General features: G+C 39.6%; 1 protein-coding gene across 1 annotated transcript in view; it reads left to right on the top strand.

Annotated features, from left to right (window-relative positions):
• Window positions 1-22388, top strand: part of DLG2 (discs large MAGUK scaffold protein 2) — an 803998-nt gene that overhangs the window by 762667 nt on the left and 18943 nt on the right. The window contains exons 17-18 of the mRNA XM_063304740.1: window positions 150-225; window positions 19657-19756. Of these exons, the coding sequence (XP_063160810.1) occupies window positions 150-225; window positions 19657-19756 (176 nt within the window). The remainder of the gene's footprint in view (window positions 1-149; window positions 226-19656; window positions 19757-22388) is intronic.

Below are 22388 nucleotides of genomic sequence, written 5' to 3'. Positions count from 1 at the left end.
TTTTATATAAACAGTGTAACCAATAGAAATAATGAATGAAATAATTTATTTAATAATTACGAATACAACTATAATGATCATAATACATTTCATACATATTTCCATTCTCCTTTCTTTCTCTTTTTTTTTTTGTCTCCCTCTCTCTCCAGGGTGGAAAGGAAAGAGAAAGCACGTTTAAAAACAGTGAAATTTAATTCAAAGCCTGGTGTGATCGATGCAAAAGGGGTATGTAAAAGTAAAACTAACATTTTTGTTCACTGAACTCTTCTAAATACAGGTATTTTAAAATAGGCCAGGAAAGAAAATGAGAATTTACCATACATTCAAGAAATATGAGAAAGAAAAAAGAAATATTTTATTAAGAGTGAAAGCAGAGAAAGGTATTTGTTTTAAGAAGAAAGCGATATTGCATTGTAAAAGAATTAAACATTACTGTCAAATCATGCAACTGCGTCATGAACACTTTAGTTACTATTACACAGTTCTCTCCCTCACGCTCACACACACACACACACTGAGACCTACATTAAAGTTTTAATAAAATAAGATCTGCACTTTGAGACTTGAATCAGAAGTGTCATCTCAGCCATCCAGCAGCTGGAAATCAGGTCCCTGCCTCCCTTCATCTATCCAAAGTCTGCTCTGAAAAGATGACATTTTCTATGAGTACCCTGTTTTGGCTTTTCTTTTCTTTTTTCTTTTTTTAATGTCACGCAAAACAACAATGGGTCAGCTGCATCTGGATAGAAAATGTGTGTATGGGCAACCTGGCGACAGGGAAGTCATCTGGCATCATCAGGGATTAGGGGGATGCTGAAAAAGAAACAGGGAGAAATCTAGACAGAAACAATCTGCAGGTGGGAGAGGAGTTTTTTAGTAGCTTATCTCGTAAATGGTAGCTCAGTCTGGGTTGCAGACCCTGGAAGTCTCAGGAAGAAGAGATTCAAAACTTTCACACATAAAAGAGAGCTAGCAGTTCCTTTCACAGTTACTAAGGTCCTCTACCTTACCGTAATCCTTGCATTAAAACGCCTTCTTGAAGCTTGTATGATTCTTGCTTCCTTGATCACACCCTGCAGTCTAGTCTCCAAGGCTGGAGGTTCCTACTCTCACCAGCACCACCCCTATTTTTATTGCCCTGGCATTTGAAGGGGCACCACATGGCAAGCCATAATGTTTTAATATCTCACAATGTCCCTGAGGAACCATGACTTTGCAATTGTCGGAAATAGGAAGGATGAATCAACCAATTCTACTGGATGTGCTATTACAGGTAAAGGAGGAACCTCACTAGAGATTCCCTCTTGGGGAGCCATGTGCCATAATTTATAGAAGATAGTCTCTCCCTGAACAGAGGTCAGTGCTGAGTTTGGAGACATCCTTCTTTTGAACAAGTTGAAGGGTATGTAAGGCAGAACAAGGACTCCAAGTTGCATATGAACTCCTAGCACCCCAGCAGATACAGGAAACCTCAGTTCCCAGTTTTCTTCCCTGTTGTGAAATATATTGCATTTCTGTTTAAGCAATAACGATCGGCCCTGATGTGCATTTATAAGTGGAACTAAGGTGCAAACTGGCATCTTGCATTTTGCTTACCTAACTTTGGGGGAGGCTGTAGGTGGAAAAAATAATCAGGAGGAAAAAAAATTGAGCTGGTAAGAGTGGGTTGGAGACTTAAGTAGGCTCTTGCCCTTTATTTTGACATATATCCTTGAAGTTATGAACAGCTCTAAGTCTTTTCTTGCCTGCCAATTCTTCTCCAGCTACAGCACCACACATTCAAGGACAGGGAGCTTTACATGAAGCATATTATGGTTATAGAATTCTATGGATTCAGAAAATACTCAGGCCATTCTTAAAACCCCAGCCGTAACTTATGGCAATCTCTTCATGACCTCCACAAAAATTCCAATCATTTTTCAAGCCACCTGAAAAAGTCCTTCTGTGTAAATTTCTGGATGCACATTGCAGAGAGGATTTTGACCAAGTTACCACTCCCAAGCTCGCATCTCTCTGTCTGAGGGCAGCAATGGCTGGTATCAGATATTTCTTGGGGATCATTGCTATGGGCATTACAGAATTACCCTTGAAGCTTCTTGCTCTTTCTCCAAAGTTTGGGCGGGCTAGGGAAAGGATTTGACAGCATCTAGTAATGGGTAAATAAATGCGTGCAAAAGGATGCTTCCTAATACAATAGAAGGCTAAAATAATTTCTCTTTTGATAATATGTAATTAATAAATAGTTTAATAAATTGAATTAAATTATTTCATTAAATAATTGATTAATTAATAAAATGAAGCTTTCTCTTTTACATTGTTGTGGCTGGCATTGTTCATAGCAGTTGGATAGAAAAGTCTAGAAGTAGCAAATAACGCTTGTACTACCACCAAATTCCTTCCAAAGGAGTTTATTCTCCTCCCTTCGTCATGTGGATTTTTCATTTAGAACCATCTCTCTCTCTCTCTCTCTCTCTCTCTCACACACACACACACACACACACACACACACACACACAGGGGGAGAGGGAGAGAGAGAGAGATGTATTCCCATACTGTATTTGCAGAGATAGATATAGATGATTGATAGATGATAGATGGGCAGACAGGCAGGCAGATTCCATATTTGCAGAGATCTGGAAAGGGAGTTGCATTCTCAGTAATAACCACTAAGATAATACTCCATTGAAGTACAACTAGTACTTTAAAAACTAGTACAGCTTTCCTGAATTTGGTGCTCCTATAAGTGTTGGATTCATGGCTGTCCATGGGGTGTCAAAAAAGTCAAGATGGTGATCACAGCCATGCCCTTGTTTACATTTGTGCAACACTGACAAATGTACGAAAGGAATAGGGCTTCAATCATGTGATCTCAACTACCATCTTGACATTTTTGCCCCCCACACACACAGTTGTCCCTGTTTGGACTACAATCTCTATCCTACCCTGCCATATAAACCAACACATCTGAGGGCATTATACTGAGGAAGGCAATCCTAGTAGCAATGCCAGAATAATCAGAGATCCAACACATATACACTTCTTGCCATCTTGTAACTAAGGGAAATGCACAAGCTGGCCAGCCTACCCATGAACATTTCACTAAAAAGGCCTGAATTTTTGTTGTTCTGAAAACAGTTTCCCTCTAAATTAAATGTGATTGCTTGTGGACAAGATGTAGTAGCAATGCTTGGCACAGCACTATTAAGGGCGTAATCTGTAAGGGCCCCTGGGCTAAGACACTGGGGATGTTGAAGATGCTTCCATCCTGAAGTTGATCAGTTTTCGTAGGACATCAATGTGGAGGCCCAAATCAACTTTGGAATCAGTAGGAGGACCAAGAAGCCCCCACCAGAGAGGTGTAATGATGACACTGAGTCTGGCACCATCCCCACTTGGCTTCATTGGTGAGCCCACCATACATGTTTGTTTGCTATGCTCATATGTTAGGAAAAGGTACATTCACATCATAAGGGATAAAGTGCTTTCAAACTCTAACTCTCTCTGGCTGTCCATCTCCCTCTGCTAAAACAGCTTTTGTTGCTAAATGCCACCTGCCCTAACAGAAAATAACACTTGGCCCCCCTCTGTAGAACAGTTGCATCCCAAAGAGCCAGAAATGACATGTCCTGATTTAATGTAATAGAGAATACCGTTGAGAAGTAAACAGTATGGAGCAACCTTCTCCAGTCTGTTGCCCTTCACTGTAGATAAGAACATATCTGAAGGCAGGGGTATCCACAGGGAGAGGGTCCAAAAAGTCAAGATGGTGGCTACAACCATGAGATCAAAGCCCCACTTTTTTTTACATGCATCGTGACTTTTTTTGACACCCCTCCCCCCCTCCCCCCGCAGACACCCCTATCTGAAGGCATAAAGTTGAGAGGGGCAGGCACAGTGGATGAGAAGGTCAGAATATCTTAGTCAAAAATAATCATTTTGATCCTTTGAGGTTTTTTTCTAAATTTTAGCAGGTGCCCAGCCTTTAGACAAATGACATCTTAAATGCCCTTTTCTGGTCTACAATCAAAGCCGGAGGGAATAATTCTTTCATGTGGCTAACAATACCTCACACAAGCCAGAGCCTGTCAAGAATTTAATTACCCTTTAATTTTGTGCATCGTTCTTTTTGGCATCCACTGCAGAAGGACTATCAATCTTATCACCTCTAAGTCCTTTATTGGGTGTGATATTTTGCAAAGAGCATTGTTAGGAAGCCAAGCTGCTATCCCCTCGTTGCTTTTAATTTTGGGTTCAGCAGGTTGGAAAAGGGCATCTCTAGGGTACAGGCAAAATTTAATGTATTTTAAGTAACTGTTACATGTAGGAAGGAAAGAGAGATGTTGTGGCCTGATTTGTCTATGGAAGGTTTAAGGACCTGATGGAAGACCTAGTGCTTTCATAACCACAAGATCTAGAACCCAGCATAGCCCTGAAGACCATCATTAAGATTACATTGCTCCATTGCTGAAGAACGATTTTCTGTATTCAGCAGCCTCTATTATGTTCTCTCAGTCTTAAGATGTGAACTTCTCATCATTTGAAGGCTTAGAGAATGGCCCTTCATAGCATGTTTCTTAGCCATGCAGAAGCCAGAAAAAGGCAAGGGCTGTTTTCAGTCTACAGTAAGAAGAACAAAACCATAGATGTAAGCAATCACCTGCCAAGCATTTTAAGTTCTCTGTTGGCTTCAGACAGTTGCTGAAGTAACAATTCTCTTTTAAAGAGCTCTCCCATGTCCCTTGTTCTGCCTGTTTTTCAAGCCTATTCCACTCTGCATGACTACCCAAAATATAGTTGGCCTCTCCAAGACTTCAGCCAGCCCATGACAGAGCCATCCAGGTGCATTTGATTGCAACTCTTAAAATTACCAACTGGTATGTTGTTGACAACTGGCAAAGAAAATCTAGCCTAAGAAACTAGATCTATCGATGCCTGTTGATAGATCGGCTCTTTATGCTGCATGCCCCAATGCATCAGAAAAGCCGCAAAAAGCAAGCGGTACTTTATAGTCCTGCTGGTGGTCTATCTGCCACAAAGCAATCCTGTTGAATAAGGATTTTAAGTTCTGCATAGGATCAATTATTGTGGTCTGGGACAGAGGCAGAAAATGCATTAAGTCTTCTTTTACATATTACATATCAGGGATGGGAATCTGAAAATGGCAGGGACTGTGTTTCATAGACTTAGGGTGATTGAGACCACAGGGAATAGTACAGTGTGCAAAATAGGTGAAGCTGCAACCAGCATGTGGAGGGAACGGTTGTGTTTTCTGGACTTTGGGAAGGGCAGTTCAGTTTTTCTATTTTAAGCTTACACTATAATGTTTGGAGGTGTTTCCTACCATTGAAACATTGAAATAAGGAGGATTCCAAGGCCCCAAAAGAGGAGACATAGTTTGCCATACCAGCTATATACTAATCCAAAATCATTTCCAAGTCTGGATCTTTGCATATTCAAACTAGACATGCATGACCAAGGACAATCAACTACCCTGAGGAAGCCCCAAAATTTGCAGATGTACTAAAAGCGGAAAAACAACAACAATAATCCTTTAATTAAAAAAAAGGAAAAGGAAAAGGTCAGGAGCCCTGGTGAATTGACTGTGTTCTTTGGGACAAATGCTGAAAGTTGGAGAAGAAAAGAAATGCGGAAAACTCAGGAAGAAAGAGGGTGGATTGTTGGATTCTGAAGAAGAATTCTCCATTCTGTGACATCTTCTCCCAGGTTTCATTAGCAGAGCCCTGTTAATCAAATTATATGTAGCACTGGGTGATCGTTGGTTCCTGGAGCTGTGACTTTAGGAAATGTCACAGTTAATTCCCTTTGTCAGCTGTTGTAGTGAGCAGAAGGAATAACTTTGAGGAAAAGGAGGAAGAGCCACAACCAAGACAACAGTCAGATAATAAAAAATTGAGTCCAGGTCAGAGCTGTAACCAGAACAAGCATCTTAGACAAGACCCTCTAAGTAGTATTAGTAGTATTAGCTTGCATGACTTTGGTTTCCTAGTCTAGTCTACTCTGAAGGACTGATAGATGTCTTCAACTTTATATCTTTAAAAGTTTTCTTCCTCCTTCCCTTCCCAAAACAACATACTTGAGATGTACTGTACAAGAAATATTAAAGCAATAGTTATTATGAACCACACCACCATCACTCTCTGGTGGCTCTAATGAAGATAATAGTATCAATCCAATTAGACCTGTTGGCCTCTAGAATGTTTTTTTTAAGGAGGAAGGAAGAAAAATAGCAATGTTCCTGTGGTATTAATAGCAGGTATAATTTCATCAAGCAGGAATGAAACCCTGAAATTATCACTTTGAAGCTACCTATTAAGCCTTTCAATTCATTGCATTTAATAGCATCACACTTGTCTAATCATTTCGATTTCTACTTCCTTATTTATGCCTGTTTTTAATAGCCAAACAGTAGGGTTTCTGGGACAATATGCTCTTCATTAGTAGGAGAGAGTTGACATTTAAAGAAAAAAGTCCCATTTTGTTCAAATTTGATACTGGTGGACAATCTTCCACTTGGATGACAAAGTCTAAGAGCTAAGCTAATCATTGTCAGATCCCCCAGGGTCATTCCCTATTGTTAAAAAAGTAAAAATGTAATTCCTAGTGATTTGTTAGGTATTTCCATGTAGTTTTCTTGGCAACAATAGGGAAGCAGTTTGCCACTGCCTTTTGAGGGGGGATTTTTAAAAACTTTCCATTCTAGCTACAGCCTTGGTGGTCTTCCATCTAAGTTCCCTGCTTAGCTTTCAAGCCCAGTGAGCATCAGCCAGTTTCTGCCACATGCCGAAACCCTATTATAAAAGCAGCTGCAGCTTCAGAGCCGTGGAAGTTAAATTTTCTGCACTTACACATCTCCTCCAGTTTTAAGCTATTATGTTCTCTGAGCTACCTCCATACCAAAAGGAGGGAGAAAAGCTCAGGCTGATTCAAAAGTTCCACTAGAAACATTTACCAGAAATGTGGGCTAGAGGGTGGCAGCTATCGGCAGTCACGGCACTAACTGCCCCTTTGCTTTAAATCAAAAATTACGCACTCTTTCAAGCATCACAGAGTTCCTGTAAGAAATAGTCCAGTAGGCCTGTATGTCTGCCCTGCAATTCTTCATATGCAACAATCTCACACAATAGTGTGATATTCTGGGGCACAATTGAAACAAAATTGCCCTCACCCCCAATCCTTCTCACACCAAGGCCTTTGCAACTTGCTTTGTTTTACTGGAGGCAGAGTGGCCATACCTCCTGATATGAGACAATAATCCAATGTAAAAAATGGCAAATACTAACTTTAGTGCTTGAATCTGTCCATCAAAGATGGGAGATTGAGCAGACACACAGCTCACCTACTTACAGTCTTCCCCACTATATTGCTTACTTCTATTTACGTTATTTTAGCTATTCCTTAATTAGGATATGTACAATTTATTTTTAAAAGTGTTGTCATTTTTTCTCCCCTCTTTAGAATTATGCATTTCCTCCCTTTAGGGAGATATGCAAGATCCTAGTTAGAAGATAGACATTATGGTCTTCCTTTTCTGCTCTTTTAACTTTACATGCCTAGACCAGTGTTTCTCAACCTTGGCAACCTGAAGATGTGTGGACTTCAACTCCCATCTTCAGGCTGCCAAGATTGAGAAACACTGGCCTAGACTATACCTCCATTTCTTGTCTCTTGACCTCATCCCACCTGCCCACAACCCATGTTCTGACTCTGAATCTGGATTAAAATCTCTGCCTCTCAGCCTGTTCATTATTTTACTGCTGAGCCATCACTCCATTTCTCTCCTTGCTTCATCCTGAAATGGCCACATGTGTGGAACTGAATATGATATCCAGAAACTCAGGACATGAGTTTTCCATTTCTGAGGCCACCAAACATTTGCATTCTTCAAATATGAAATAGTGGGAAAAGTCACATTAGAAGACAACGGGGAAAAGAAATGCATCAATGTTTTGCCATTGAAGTCAAAAGGAGAATTTGAAAAGTGATATTAACCATTGCTGGATTCTGCTCATCATTCACAAACACTTGTCAGCATGAAGCAAGCTAGAACTGCTTGATGCAATGTGCCCTTTCAAAGAAAGCTATATTTTGAAGAAACAGTGTTGCTGGCAGGACATGGAAGATGCAAACATTGTTGAAGAAGAACACAGGGAAATAACAACAATTCCTGTTGCAAATGTAGGAGATGTGTGTTTCTAAGACTGTAAAATGCTTAGCTTCTTTCAGATTTCCTATCTGCGTGCTCTGAAGAGTTGTGGGAAAAGGTTGCACAGCTAACCAAATGCCTTGATGAATGTTTTTTCAGTGTAATGTTTGTGAGTGAGTGAGTGGGCATGAGTGAGTGTTTGGGCTTGTGTTTAACTGCACACATGTAAGTTTTGTATTGTACATGATCAGAGGAGCTGGTCACACAAAGTGTTTTTGTTAGTAAAGCTGTGTGTATGCAACTATTGCTTAGGACAGGGTTTCTCAACCTTGGCAACTTTAGGATGCGTGGACGTCAACTGCCAGAAGTTGAAGCTGTTTAGGGAATTCTGGGAGTTGAAGTGCACACATCTTAAAGTTGCCAAGGTTGAGGAGCCCTGGCTTAGGACATCACACAGAACAAGCAGCAGGTACAATAGTGCACCCAAAATGGATCGGAACCATGTTGAGTCAAACATTCTGCTTGATAGTGGCCAATGAGATATCCACCCTGGCCAAAAACGGGACATGTATACACTATCCCTTTCCCATAGTTATTTCCCAGGAGCTGATTATCAGTGGATAAGCATCCTGGTCCTATAAAATGTAACCATTATAATCCATAGTTAATGCTAAGAAAAAAGAATAATGTATGCTTATTCCCTAAACAAGAAAGTGAATGACTCAGCCGCTCTTCTAAAAATGAGGAACACAGAGAGTTTATTGTGAGTTACTGCAGTTCAGAGGTTAATTTTTCTTGGCTATATATTACCATAACACCATCACTAAAATGGGGTTGAATACGTTTTGGTTCCAACGTATTGTAGTAAAGCCAGGTATTGTCATGGTATATTGAGGGAACCAGGCCATTGGATTCATAGGATGTATTTGGTTGGGTACAGCAAGCGTGATGGACACAAGAATTATGTTTTGTTAACTTGGATTTAGGACTTAGCATGTCCTGGAGATGGATCTATGCAAAGATGTTATGGGACTTGGGCATATGTGATGCTGACTTCTATAAGGATGCTCACATATATAGGATTCTGGTGAGCATTGTGGAAGACCTAGAAAGACATCCAAGATGCAGAAGCTGAGGTGGTCATTGATTTGTGACAGTGCGGAGCAAATTGCTTTGTGTACTCCCCACGGCTCTAGCATCCTTGGGATGCAGGCAACTATCTGAATTGGAGAATTTCTACTAAGAAGAAAGGATCTGCAAGAAACAAAGGGAAGAAGGAGAGAAGTTTAAATCCAAACAGTAGAGCAAATTAGCTGAATTGGGACATTTATCATCAGTCCAGGCCAAGTTGATCTTTTTTGTTTGCAATCTTGATTGAATAATTGAGTGGCTCTTGGTCCCTTAGCTGACACTAGAGGCCAGTCTTTGGTGCACTTTAGCTCTCAGTCAGGACAATTGTCAACAGGAGCTGCATGTTCTTCAAGTAGGCAGCACGGGAAAAGCTGCATCCTTGGCTTCACTGATACTTCGCTCATCAGTTTGTTTCTTTTTCACAATGAGAGAGCTCAACAAAGTCTGGTGGTGTTCTCCTGCCCAGTTTCTCACTGCTCTTTCAGTCTAAATTGTTTCTGTTCCCTGTTCAGCAGCAGTTTCCATTTCCTTTAGTTCCATGGAAAATGCTTAAGAGCTTCACAGTCAGTGTTTTCTGCAAATCTGCAATCCCCAGTGAAGGGAGTGCAAGTTCTAAGGCAATGTTTCTCAGTCTTGGCAATTATGAGATGTGTGGACTTCGGCTTCCAGAATTCTCCAGCCAGCATGTTTGCATGACTTGAACCAAATTTACTGGAAATTCTAAAAATACTGCCACTCCAAGGAATCATGGATGGCTGTAAGTCTTGCCAGAGTGTTATCTAAAATACTAGAAAAGTGTAAAATGCATTAACCAGTATACTTCCCACTATTGCCTTCTCTCAAATACTAATCATGCAAATCTCCTGGTCTGTTGTCAACAAAGTGGAGAGTCCAGGAATTGTAGGAGATGGGCTCCCAACTGCAGCCAACCTAGAGCACCATGTGGCAAGGATCTATTGTACAAAAACTCTTGAGCTCAATACACCAATTTGGATTTATTCCTGAATTCGCTGATTTTTACTTGGAAGGCCGGATGCAGTCTACAGACTTCCAGGATGAAAATTAGCTAATCCGGTATGATCCTTCCAGATTTGCTCCTCCTGAAACTGGTACATAACCATCAAAGAAGCTGCCCCATGTTAGACAAGGAGGAGGCAGCAACAGATGAAGGCAATGCAGTGAATACTTGCAAGGATGAAAGTGGAAGGGCAGAGTTAGACTCTGCTCTGATTAGATTTTAATCAAAACTGCATGAGTGAGCATCAGAAGCCACAACATACTGCAAAACCCAGTTTTGATTCTTAAACCAGGGTTAGACCATGTTCATGCCTTGGCATAATACCTGGATCTTGTATCTCAAGTTCCTGGCCTGGAAAAAGTCCTTTCTAGAGAAGACATGCAGAGAGTGTTGTGATTTTTATATCAATGTACTGAGTGCAGTCTAAACTCCTCAGAACTAAAGGATAAGATGACTCTTATTGCCAAGATAGCAATGGAGGAGAAATTAATTCAGTCCAATTTTTTTATGTGGAACTGTCTTTACTTGTTAGACTTCCATGCAAAGCATGTCTGTCTGCAGAAGCTTCCTGCTTTCATCAAAATGTCAAAAGCAGCACTGTGATGTGACTCCACAATGCAAGTGAAATCAGAAAGGGGCAGGGCTTGTGCCCCCATGATGTGCTACTTTCATCATTCTGCACCCCCCTTGACACTCCCTCCTGAGGACCCTGCTAATACAAAGTGCTCCCTTGGCCACACTTCCCCACTGTAACACCCATGTGAGACAAGTTGGCCCAAAGTAGCTTCAATGACTGATGGTGGACTTCACCTGAGTCTCCCCAGTCCTAGTCCAACAACTTCACCACTACTGGCTCCTCAACATTACACCTCAAGAACTTAAATGCCAACAGGCATTTTATGTATTGCACATAAATTTATCACATTAAAACTAAGGAAGAAAACCACCTTCAGTTGTAAAAAGTATGCTTGTGAAGAAATGGGCATACCAGCTGCATAAACACACACACACACACAGAAACAGAAGTGTGCATAATTTTGTGCCATGCTGTTTTTTAAAATCAGATTGGCAAACTGATGTAGAAACCAGAGGAATGAATGTACAATAAGGACAAAAATGAGAAATGAAAGAAAACCCAACTGTCAGGTTTACTCTTCTTTAGACCAAGATATGAGAAGAACCACAATTGAACATGGTTAATAATGACATCCTTGAGGATTGAATAAAGATCCTTTCAAGTCAATAGGAACTCATGTGGTTTTCATGACAGAGTCATAGAATTGATTTGCCTTCTTCCAGGATGATCATGATGATTATGATTTTGACCCCCCAGTCTCACCAACAGCCCCAGAATTCCCAAGTTGTCCCCATCCAAGTGTTAACTTTACTTAGGTTCTGAGATTAGCCAAGATTAGCAATCCTGCCTGAATTTATTCTGAATTAGCCTCCAGGAAATCCAGTTAACATTTCTGATCCTTTTCATGCCACCAGCCAATCCGGTTCTCAATTGCTGCAGCTGCCTTGCTCAAGTATTACTCATGTGTGTTGGTGTAAGGGAAATTCCCCCATTTTCTAAATTTAGTAATTTTTTAAAGCATTTAATAAGCAATACAGTATAATAGAGATGTCAAATATTAGAATGTGTAGGATGCCAAATGGGAAGCATTTGTAAGGAGCTCAGAGGTGGAAATCAAGTTAAGTAGGGTGAATTTGCTCAACCACAGTCAGGTGTAGGTGGCTTTTACAAAGATAGCAGAGGCACAGACACTAAATTTGTAGCCTTTTAGGACTCCTCCCTTTTATGCTCTAAGAATCTCTCCTCGTTCCCATTGTTTTCATTTAGGTTTAGGAATATTTCTCTGAGTCAGTTTGATGTAGAGGTTAAAGACATTGGAATAGAACTGGGAGTGGTGTAATCCTGAAAGCCAGCTGGGTGACTGTGGGCCAATTCCCCTACCACACCTTAAGAGCTAGTTTGGGGTAGTGGTAAAGGTGCTGGACTAGAAAGCAAGATATGGTAAGTTCTATTCCTGCCTTAGTCACAAAGCCGGTTGAGTGACTTTGGACCAGTCTCTCAGCCCTAGGAAGGAGGCAATGGAAAACCATTCTCAAAAATGTTGTCAAGAAAACTGCATGGACTAGTCCATGTGGGTGTCAGGAGTTGGATTCACACAATGTACTAAGTTACCCCCCAAAATATCCAAGATTAATACTAACCAAACTTACGTTGTACAAATCCACTACTAGGTCTTTGCTGGAATTGGTTAACATATCTAGTAGCCTCTATGTAGCTCCTAGTAGCCTGAGGGTCCCCCGTGACCTGAACCCTATCTTATGTTTGGCTATGATGCCTTTTAACTCTGTTAGCTGAACAAGTTTTAATGGTCCATAAATGATTGCCTTAAGATGCTTCCTTAGAGGAGTCAGAGCTGGAAGTGTCAACCCATTCACTAAGCCCTGGTTTGTCATCCTAACTTGCTGGTCTATATTGCCTTGTTTCCAGTCTGATTCTATCAAATGACCTGGCTATGCTCTGGCATAGTTTCATCCTAGAATCCTAGACTTGGAAGATGCCATTAAGATAATGGAGTTCTAGCCCCTGTTTGGTGCAAGAATCCATATTAAAGCATCCCAGCAGATGACTACCTAGTTTCCAAGTCAACATCTTCTGGTGTGGACAAAGATTGTATGGCTTGACAAATATAGATGACTTCTAGTAGGGCAGCAATAAGGTTTTCAGAGTGCCAACCCAAGCTTTCCAAAAGGATCTGCTGCTCTGTTTTGGCCCTTTAGGATCAATATGCTGGTTCGTATATTTAGATCTAAAGAAAATGCAAATACACATGAAGAAAATCAGACAAGACGCAAAACAAAGGAATGTTCATTCTGCCTGCAACAGAACTGAAAAGGCAGAAAACAAAGTGTGAACAAAAAAGAAGGGTCTTTCAGCTTGTCTCTCAGGCTGAGCCTTTTCTTAGCTTAGATTCCCACTGGTGATTTAAAGAATTTGTAGAGTCATCAAACTGTTGTTATGACAAAAAGCAGTAATGTGGACAAGCTTTATACCATCTCAGTGATTATGCTAGAAATGGGGGGTTTTATATACAAAGCAGTTATTTTTTTCCTTGGGAGTATATTTATTGTGTATTCTCAAATTTCCCTTAATAATTTTAATTATTATAATTAATAAGGAGCCCCACTGTTGAGTTTTACACCCTCTCTCTTTCTCACACACACAGACACACACTGACACTGACAGAGTCTTCTTCTCTCAGACAAGTGTGCCTGGATTTACAGCCTCAGTTTTTAAGGGATCGTATAATCTTTGTAGGCATGACTGAACATTGAAAAAATAAGGAACTAAATGAAAATAAAAGAAACTGAATGATACCAATTGTCTTAAGTTCATTGCATTTCATGTTTGCATCAGGTTCTCATCTTAAAATAGTCTGCACATTATTATAAATACTAAAATATACATAAATATTTTCATGCACATTTCACCTCTGTGCAGATTTTTGTATTTTTCTTAATAAATGCATGTTTGCAAGTCATTCATTCAATGTTTTATCTACAAGCCTTTCTCTAATATGAATAGCCAAGTGCACTGCAAAATTCAGGAAGAATAGACTTGGGGGCTAGTCTTAAAAAGCTGGATAGTATTTGGATAAGGAACCACAAGGAAATTCCAGGGCTGTAGGCTAAACAGGGAAGTCAAAGAAACATTGCAAATAATTTTGCAATGGCAGAATAATTCCATACTCTTGTGAAAAAAACTTCGCCCATGTCATTTGAGCATCTGATAAGAGATACTGATGAGGTGTAATAAGAACTGTCCTACTGATGTATATGAAAGACTGCATCACATACAGTACTGTGTAGTATTCTGGTTTCGGAAATTGCCAAACCAGTGTCTCCAGGAAGCATACAAGGCATGGAAGCCGCTGTGCTCTGGTGTTGTTTGATCTGCATTCATCAATATTCTATCTCCATGCATGTTCCACTTACTTGTCACATTTAATACATATTAAGCATTCCATCCCCATGAATTTGTCTAATACTTTTAAAAACTGCCTGCTCTAGCAGCCATTGCTACACCCCATGAAAGTGAATCCAGGCACAAATCATGCACTCTGTGAAAAAAAGTGTTTATTTTAATTTCCATTTTTCAAACCTACTGCTTATCTATTTAATCTTGTGACACTGGTGACCTAGGTCACCCATCATGTTTACCCATGTGGTAGTTTCTTTGGTTTGGGGTTTATTTTTGTTATCACTCCTCCTCCTCCTCCTTCTTCCACATTGGTTTTGGTGTCTGCCACAATATGAAAAAAGTACATTATCAATTAATGAATTGCTCTGACAGATGAATAAATATATGAAATTACAATAAAGCACTTTTCTGATTATACTTTTTCAAAAACTAAGGATAAGGAAATGTGCCTCATTTAAATTAAGCAATTTATGCTAACAAATATGTTGCATTTAATCCTTAAATAAAATAGTATTTTACTCTCTGTTCCATATAATGTTGCTTGAGGGTTGCTGGGTTTTTTAAATGACAAAATTTTGGCTACCTAGTGCCTTCAACTCCAGAATTTCCATCCAGCATGTGAAAAGTTGGCAATGGCTGATTTAGGGATATCTCTCTGTAATATCTGTTAAGCCTTGGAAAGGGACAGGAACTTAGAACATCCTCCCTCCCCAAACACACACTTGATCATCAGTGAAATGGTAGAGGAATGATGGGATCCCAATCATTAGGTTATCAAGAAAAACTGTCCAAGATTTGTATGAAATTCAGTGGCTTGATCCATTCATTCATGCACTCAATGAATCTCAGAATTAATTCAATGGAGCTACCACTGAGAAATTTTACCATTTTTCTGGTGAATGTCTTCCCAGGGTGGAAAAGAGGCCTCTAGGTATATTGCATATATTCTTTCCCAGTTGGACAAAAGGAGGTTAAACTGGGCTAAACATGGTATGGAGCACACTATCCTTGCCACCCTTAAAGCTCTGTTTGTTTCTGCAGCTGACTTCGAAACCAACAATTCCTGATCTTTCAGAATCCAAGACTTGCATCACCTGAACCTCCATATTAATAGCAGCAAGTCTTTACAGTAGCTGTCATGAGCTTTGTGCAATTTCATATGACAATCTGCTTGGCAGAACAGTCAAGACCTTGTTAAACTAGCAGCAAATATAGATCTAAAAGAAAATGAAGGGGTTCTATCAGCAGAACACGATTTGGTTTGTTTTTTTCCAGATTGCAATATATCACAATCCTATTTATATACAGTGTTTGGTCCCACTTATCAGTTGAGTTTTTCTCAAATCAAAGCATTTCTCAAATTTCTAAAACAGGCACTTATCACCAGTGTGTCCAACAAGGTTTCTTTATGCGAATGGTTCAAAGTTACAGTTTTATAAGCCAATGATTACAATGCCTAGGAAGGACTGGCATGCGTGAATTGCTATTAGGGATCTGACATCTCAAGAGGCTTTTTAAAGCTGCAGCACATATTCATTTTCCAGCTAGGTATTAAAGTCCTCCGTATTTCTTCTTAAGTACATATATTAACCACAGGACAATGGGAAGAACTGCAACTTGCTGGTCTCTGAGATTGTCCTAGACCCAAATGTGGGCTTCCTTGAAGTCCCTCAATTAGAAGATCTTGAAAGCAATGTTCTTCCAGGGTTCTGTTCTTACTAGCTTTCAACAGTGCCAGAAGAGGAAAAGTGGAGGAGAGTGACAAAAAGCACACCAATGGCACATACCAGCTATGATTTTATTGTCCATCCATGTGATGAAGTAATTGGCATTCTTGGCACAGAGCCTCGTGGGCCATGTGTTGTTCTCTGCTTCGGGGTACAGAGACATTAGCATGCTTGTATTTCTACTTACTCTACCCCCTCCAACCTTTTCCTGCCTTCCTTTTCCTTTTGACTCAGATCAAGTGTAGCACCTTCCTTGTCTTAAAGAATTTCTCACTATTGTGTTCAGAATCCTTGAATGTGCTAACCACCTATGCTTGAACAAGTGTGCTTATGTCCTTTATAATGCCTTTCAAACATGATCAAGGCAACATAGGACATTTCAGTCATACAGCAACACATACTGAGCTGGTGGAATATTGCCACATCAGGATGACACACTAAAGAGAGCTGTAGTTCTCTGCTGAGTTTAAAATATGTGGGGGGAAATTCTCTAATGATTCAGTATCTCCAAGCCAGGGTGCAAAAGTGTGGTCCAGGACTACTCACAGTTTTTTAGCATCCCTGCCCCAAACAAGTGAGGCCAAGAATCTGTGCCCTCTGTCTTTTGCATGGGGAGATTGGGAGGGATTCATGCAAAGCTTTCAACCTCCCTCCCCAAACGGGGCTTGGCTTGTCCATGTTTGGAACACAGCCAACAATATTCTGCAAATCACTTGGTGCATCCCTCAAATATACAGAAGTGCTGTAGGTTCTAGCCCACTTCATATATTAGCTGGTTCCATACAGAGTGAGTATCACAATATGCTGGTCAGCCAATGTTTGCAGCAGATGACCCACCTAGCTAAGTAGAAGATTCATAAGTGATGGAGGGAAGCAGATGGAGTGCCAGTAACACCATCCCCCAAGATCATTTGCAGACAGTGATAGACTGATGTGAAATTCTTCCCATGGTCCATGCCCAGTCAGAGGGTGACCACCATGTTCTGTGCCAGATGCAGCTGCTGCGTTTTGATAAGAGCAATTTCATGTACAGCACACTGAACAGGCCAATCTTTCTTAACCTGGTGCATTCTAGATGTGTTGAACTTCTGTATCCATAATCTGCAGCCTACCTACAGTACAGTAGATCATTCTTAATGTTATCTGATAATTACTAGGTATCTTCTGAGTGGATAAATTCACAGACTCCATACCATATCAGAAAGATTGCATGCAGAAGTATCCTAAACATTCTAGATATACCAATTTCTTCTCCTAAGCAGGGCAGAATGCTCACCATTCTGACCTCAAGGGTTTAGATAACCAGACGCTGGATGTGCTGTCCTAAGATATAGGCAACTTAATGCAAACTTGCTGTCCTGTTTGACATGTACCATTTTGATGCTAAGAAGAAGAGTGGAAGCTGCAACAAATTTCAGTGTAAGATGATAGTTGGATTACTGTTCTTCGATATTGCCAGTCTGCTTGTACAGCAGTCAGGAACCTTTTAAGTGGCTAGAAGGAAAAGACATTTAGCTTGCCAATTTTAGATCTGCTTTGTTTGAATATATGGAAATATGTCTGCCGTCAAATTATGCCAGATGAGTTGTGGTTTAAGTGACATTGTCCTAATGAGAATAATGTTATCAGATGACATTGTTTAATTCTGGAAAGAAGGATCACAACTGAGAGAGGCAGAGAGAGAAGCACATTTTAATTTCTCTAGATTCTATAGGCCATTCTGTCAATATTATCAGTGTGCTGGTCCACCCACCTGCCAACCAAATTACATTTGGAAACCTTTTATGCCTATAATTTTTGACATCTGCCTTTATTTTTTGTTTGCATGGTTCGTGGTTTGCATGATTTATACATTACTCTTTTTTTTTTTTTTGGCATGATGGTTATGTTGTTTCTAATCCAAATGTTCACAGTCCTAATGGAACATTCATAGGTTTCTATGTCTATAATTTTTCTCCCTTTGTTTTTTTGTTACTAAGTTTTAAATATCCTTGGAGTGTAAAAGTGGCATGAAACTTTTGTGACCAAAGTAAGCAGATACTTTTCCAACTTTTGAATCAGGAACAGATGCTGCAGGTTTATAAACGGTCTGTAAATCCATTAGGATTGTGAAATGAAGGGGGGGAAAGTCTTTATCAAGTCTGAACAAAAGAAGGAAAGGAAATCAGCATGCCATGAGGAATGTGTATGTGTTTCCATTATTGGTGCGCTACCTCCCTGCAAAATTCAAGGTAGCTCATAGATTTTTTAAAAAATAATAATAATTAAATACAAATATGCAAATATCATAGTATACAAGTATAAAATGCAAGAATATATACCCTAGCAAATAGTGAAATACAACAGTAATAGTGTAGCAATTAAAATAGGAAATAGTAATCAAATATCAAATAATATTATACAACAGCAAATATAAGTATAAAATCAACATAGCATAAAAGCTCAAAATAAAAAGAGCATTCTATTATGTTTCTCGTTATTACTATTATTATTTAACAGAATTCTCATAAAGTTGGAAATAACTACATTATTGGTTGTCAACTATGTGCAGTTAGACTGCATTCACAACCTGGTTCACATACTTACTGAGCCTGCACAAAGCACAAAATTGTAAATTAACCAAGCAGACTCTAATTCACACAAAAAAGCCTAACCAAGGATAATTCTAACAAGCTTAATAGGTCATGTGAATGCAGCTACTATGTCTTTAATCTTATTAAGACTGTTTTGTGAACTCACCGTCCAGAGTCCCCCTTTTTGGGGGAGATGGGCAGTGATAGAAATTTGAACAATAAACAAACAAACAACCATAGGTTTGTGGCAAGCAAGCACCTTCTTAGAAGAAGCATTCTTTCTGTGATGGAGAAAGAATAGGGACACCTCTTTTTAGAAATGAAAAGGGCTGCAGCTTTCGGAATAGCTGAATAAGAATTCCCACTGGCCAGATCTAACACAGACAGGGGTCCTGGATGATAAGTTACAAAATTTGACCATTTCTGAAGGACAACACATTTCCTCATCTTTTTTTGATTGAGGCATGCCTTCTACAGGACATTTGAAATACCTCCTTGCAGCTGCATTAATATGCTCAATAGCATACATGGACTGATGATTCTGCATAAAAAATGCTAAAACCCCGGTTGCATCTGTTTAATTTATATATACTTTTATGCAACTTGGAAGTAAACCTCAGTGTCTTCATTAGGACCAGTTTCCAGATAGTCCCACAAAGGATTGGAGCCTTCACCAATTAATCCATGGGTGAGTTACTTAGTGTTCTCCAGCTATTTTGAACTACCATCTCTACTGCCCTTGCAATCAGCCATGCTGAATGGGACTGGAAGTTTAAATATCTATTGAGCATCAGATTTCCTACTGCTGGGATTAGGAAACATTGAAGCTCTAGTCTGCAGATATCTTAAAACCTTTGAAGATCTCCAGCACCTTCAGATCTTTCCCTCTTTTTTTTTAATCCTCGATGCTTTACTTTGAAACAAAAGAAAGAAATTGGACAGTGTCACCACAGTTGTTTTCCACTTTTACAAACTAGTTGTTTTGTCAGCATGAGTGTGACAACAATTAGACGTCCTTGTTTTTGCCCCATGCCTTTTTTCCTTCACAGTCATTCAATGACAAGCGTAAAAAGAACTTCATCTTTTCACGAAAATTCCCATTCTACAAGAGCAAGGAGATGTGTGAGCAGGACACCAGTGACCCTGAACGTAAGTAAATATTTAGCGACAACATCACAGCGAAACACATGGGTGACATGCACGGCACCAGTCATCCTCATACACCTAGGCGAAACCAAAGTCAGGTTCAGGACAGGTGAGGCATTACTACTATGACCAATGTATATAACAGTCTGGATTCCCTTTGGGGTTTATGGGAGGAGAGGGAAGGAAAATAATCTGTCACTACTGCTTGAAGCATCCAAAACATGTGTTGGCCACTGGTCCTTCACTTGGTCCGTTTCAAATTTTGGTTAAGGAGAAAGCCACACCTTTTCAAACATTTTGGTGATTGGAGTTTCATACCTGTCTCCACCTTGGCTAGTGATACTCCTTGGTGGATTCTGCCTGTCAGTTCCAACTCAAACATCCATGGCTTTGACTTTTCTTAGCTTGACAGTTGAGGCTATTGAACTGGAAGACTCCTGATAATGAGATTGCCTGGACTGGTTCCCAGATTTTTAGAAAAAAGGAGAAGTATCTTATCAGCAAAAATCAGATATCTGATTGAAGTGTTGCCAGTTTGCTGCTTCACATAATGCAGCCAAAGTGGGAAATTGAGATGCAAGTGATTTCTGAGCCATATATTAAAAAAAGCTAATGAGTCCCCAGCTGGATTTAATATCCACCACTGAGCATCTTAACATCCTTTTAACTAGTCTAATTTAATCTAGTCTAGCCTAATCTATTATATTTAAGATGCATTTATTGGTAAAACTCTCCAAAACTGGCATCCGTAGTAAAATAAATATAAAAGGAGTAATACAATAAAACAGTAAAAAAAAATCAATCCTTACTCCTTCCCATTAAACACCTTTAACACTCAGGTGCCCATTCAGTCCAGGATGATTTTCAAATTCAAATTATGAGGTGAACCTCATTCTTCCTGGCAGTTTGATGCTCAAAGCTGAGAAATTTCTATAATAACATGACTAGATGCAGAGATACAAGCAGATTTATTTCATTTGTCATGTTCATTTGTTATTAACAAATGGATAAATATGGTATGTTTGTCAATAAATAAATAAGGTAGAACAAGATTATCACAAGGTTTAATTCCAAAAACTTTAACGCAACGTTCAGCTATATTAAGATACTCCTTTATTTTGCATAAAGTCTATAGCACAGAGAGAGAAAGAGAGAGAGCTACCACACAGACGCAAGCTTCTTTTTAAAAAAGACAGGCATAAGGATTATACGTTCCCTGAACTTCAGTAACTTCATTTGTTTGAGACGCTCTGACTTAAAATTAAGCTGACCAGTTCCTTTGGTCCTCACATACGGCTTTCAACAACAGGTTGAGGACAGCTATCTTCTGATCTGCTAGTCCGAACACCTTAATTATGGCCAATTTCTTAGATATTTCTGTTTCTAAAGAGAGTCTTTTGCTTTCTCACTTTAACCAAAATATATCTCCTTCTTTCTGGCTTCCATAAAGGTCTTTGAATTGGGAGGTTAAGCCTTATTTGTTCAGAAAGCAGGAATCCAGACTGGGTGATCTGCATGGTCTGTCATGGTAGTATCCATTTCAACTCCACTGACCTCTTCCTTCCTCTTCTGCGGCTGTTCTTTCCTTTCATTGCTCTCTCTGGGGACTGCCGTGCAGGACTTCCCCGGATTAGGTGACGACGGTTATGGAACAAAGATTCTGAGTAAGTTCCCAGGAATGGTCACTTATAACCCTTTCTTTGGAAATAACTTTGTTTTCATTTCATTTTTTTTTTAAGTTTGGCTTTTGTTCCTTCCCAAAGGACCTTCTACTCCTAGCATGCACAAGATTAGATTTTACTTTTGGTCCCCAGCTTTGAATGCACTGGGGAAAAAAAAGAGGAGTTTCCATTGTATTTTATGTTCTGCATGACAATATTAATAGCATATAGCATATGCAATGGGTATGTCTATCTCTTCAGATAACAACTCTGTTTCCCAGTAATGCATTATTGATTCTTTTGTGACAAAGGGTTTTTTTTTTTTAAAAAAATGTGTGTGTTTTTTTAAAGAAGCTTAGGATTTTTGAGAAGCTTATTAACAGGTCCTCAGCCAGAAAATTATTGATGCTGAAGAAGCTGCCCAAAAGATGACTTCTCCAAGACTGACATTAGGGGGTGTTTTAAAGTAGAAAAGTGGGACACAAATCATTTAATTCAGTCAATAGGAAGGCAAGTGGCAGTAAATGGAGGCATCGGCTATTCCTTTCTCTATCACTTTCCTGCTTACTTAAGAGGACCATGCAAAGTAGGTGAGACAGTATATAGTCAAGTTGATGGCACCAGTTCTTAGTCCAGGCATCACTTCCTGTATTCCCTTCATATACAGAGACAGATGGTGATGTCAGAATATTCTAAGACCTGTTCTCATGATATGAGTTGATATAAAGGAGACCTACAGGCCTGCCCACTACCCACTCTGAAGAATCCAGCAGTTCTGTGCAAAAGACAAGCCATTGTGGAAAAATCTCCCAGAATGTAGCAAATCACTGTTCTGGAGACTTGCCAGCTCAGAACTGGCACCCCAGAATGCCCTTCCTTGTGGCTCTTACGTTCCTTAGGTTGCATTTCAAATCAAAGAGTTGGAGTTGGTTAATATTTTTTCTTCTGAACTTTCATCTTAATCCTTCCTCCCA

This window comes from Candoia aspera, chromosome 5 (assembly GCF_035149785.1).
Source record: "Candoia aspera isolate rCanAsp1 chromosome 5, rCanAsp1.hap2, whole genome shotgun sequence".
Taxonomy (NCBI): domain Eukaryota; kingdom Metazoa; phylum Chordata; class Lepidosauria; order Squamata; family Boidae; genus Candoia; species Candoia aspera.
Note: the sequence above shows the minus strand (reverse complement) of the source record. Positions and strands in the feature narration are given on the sequence as shown.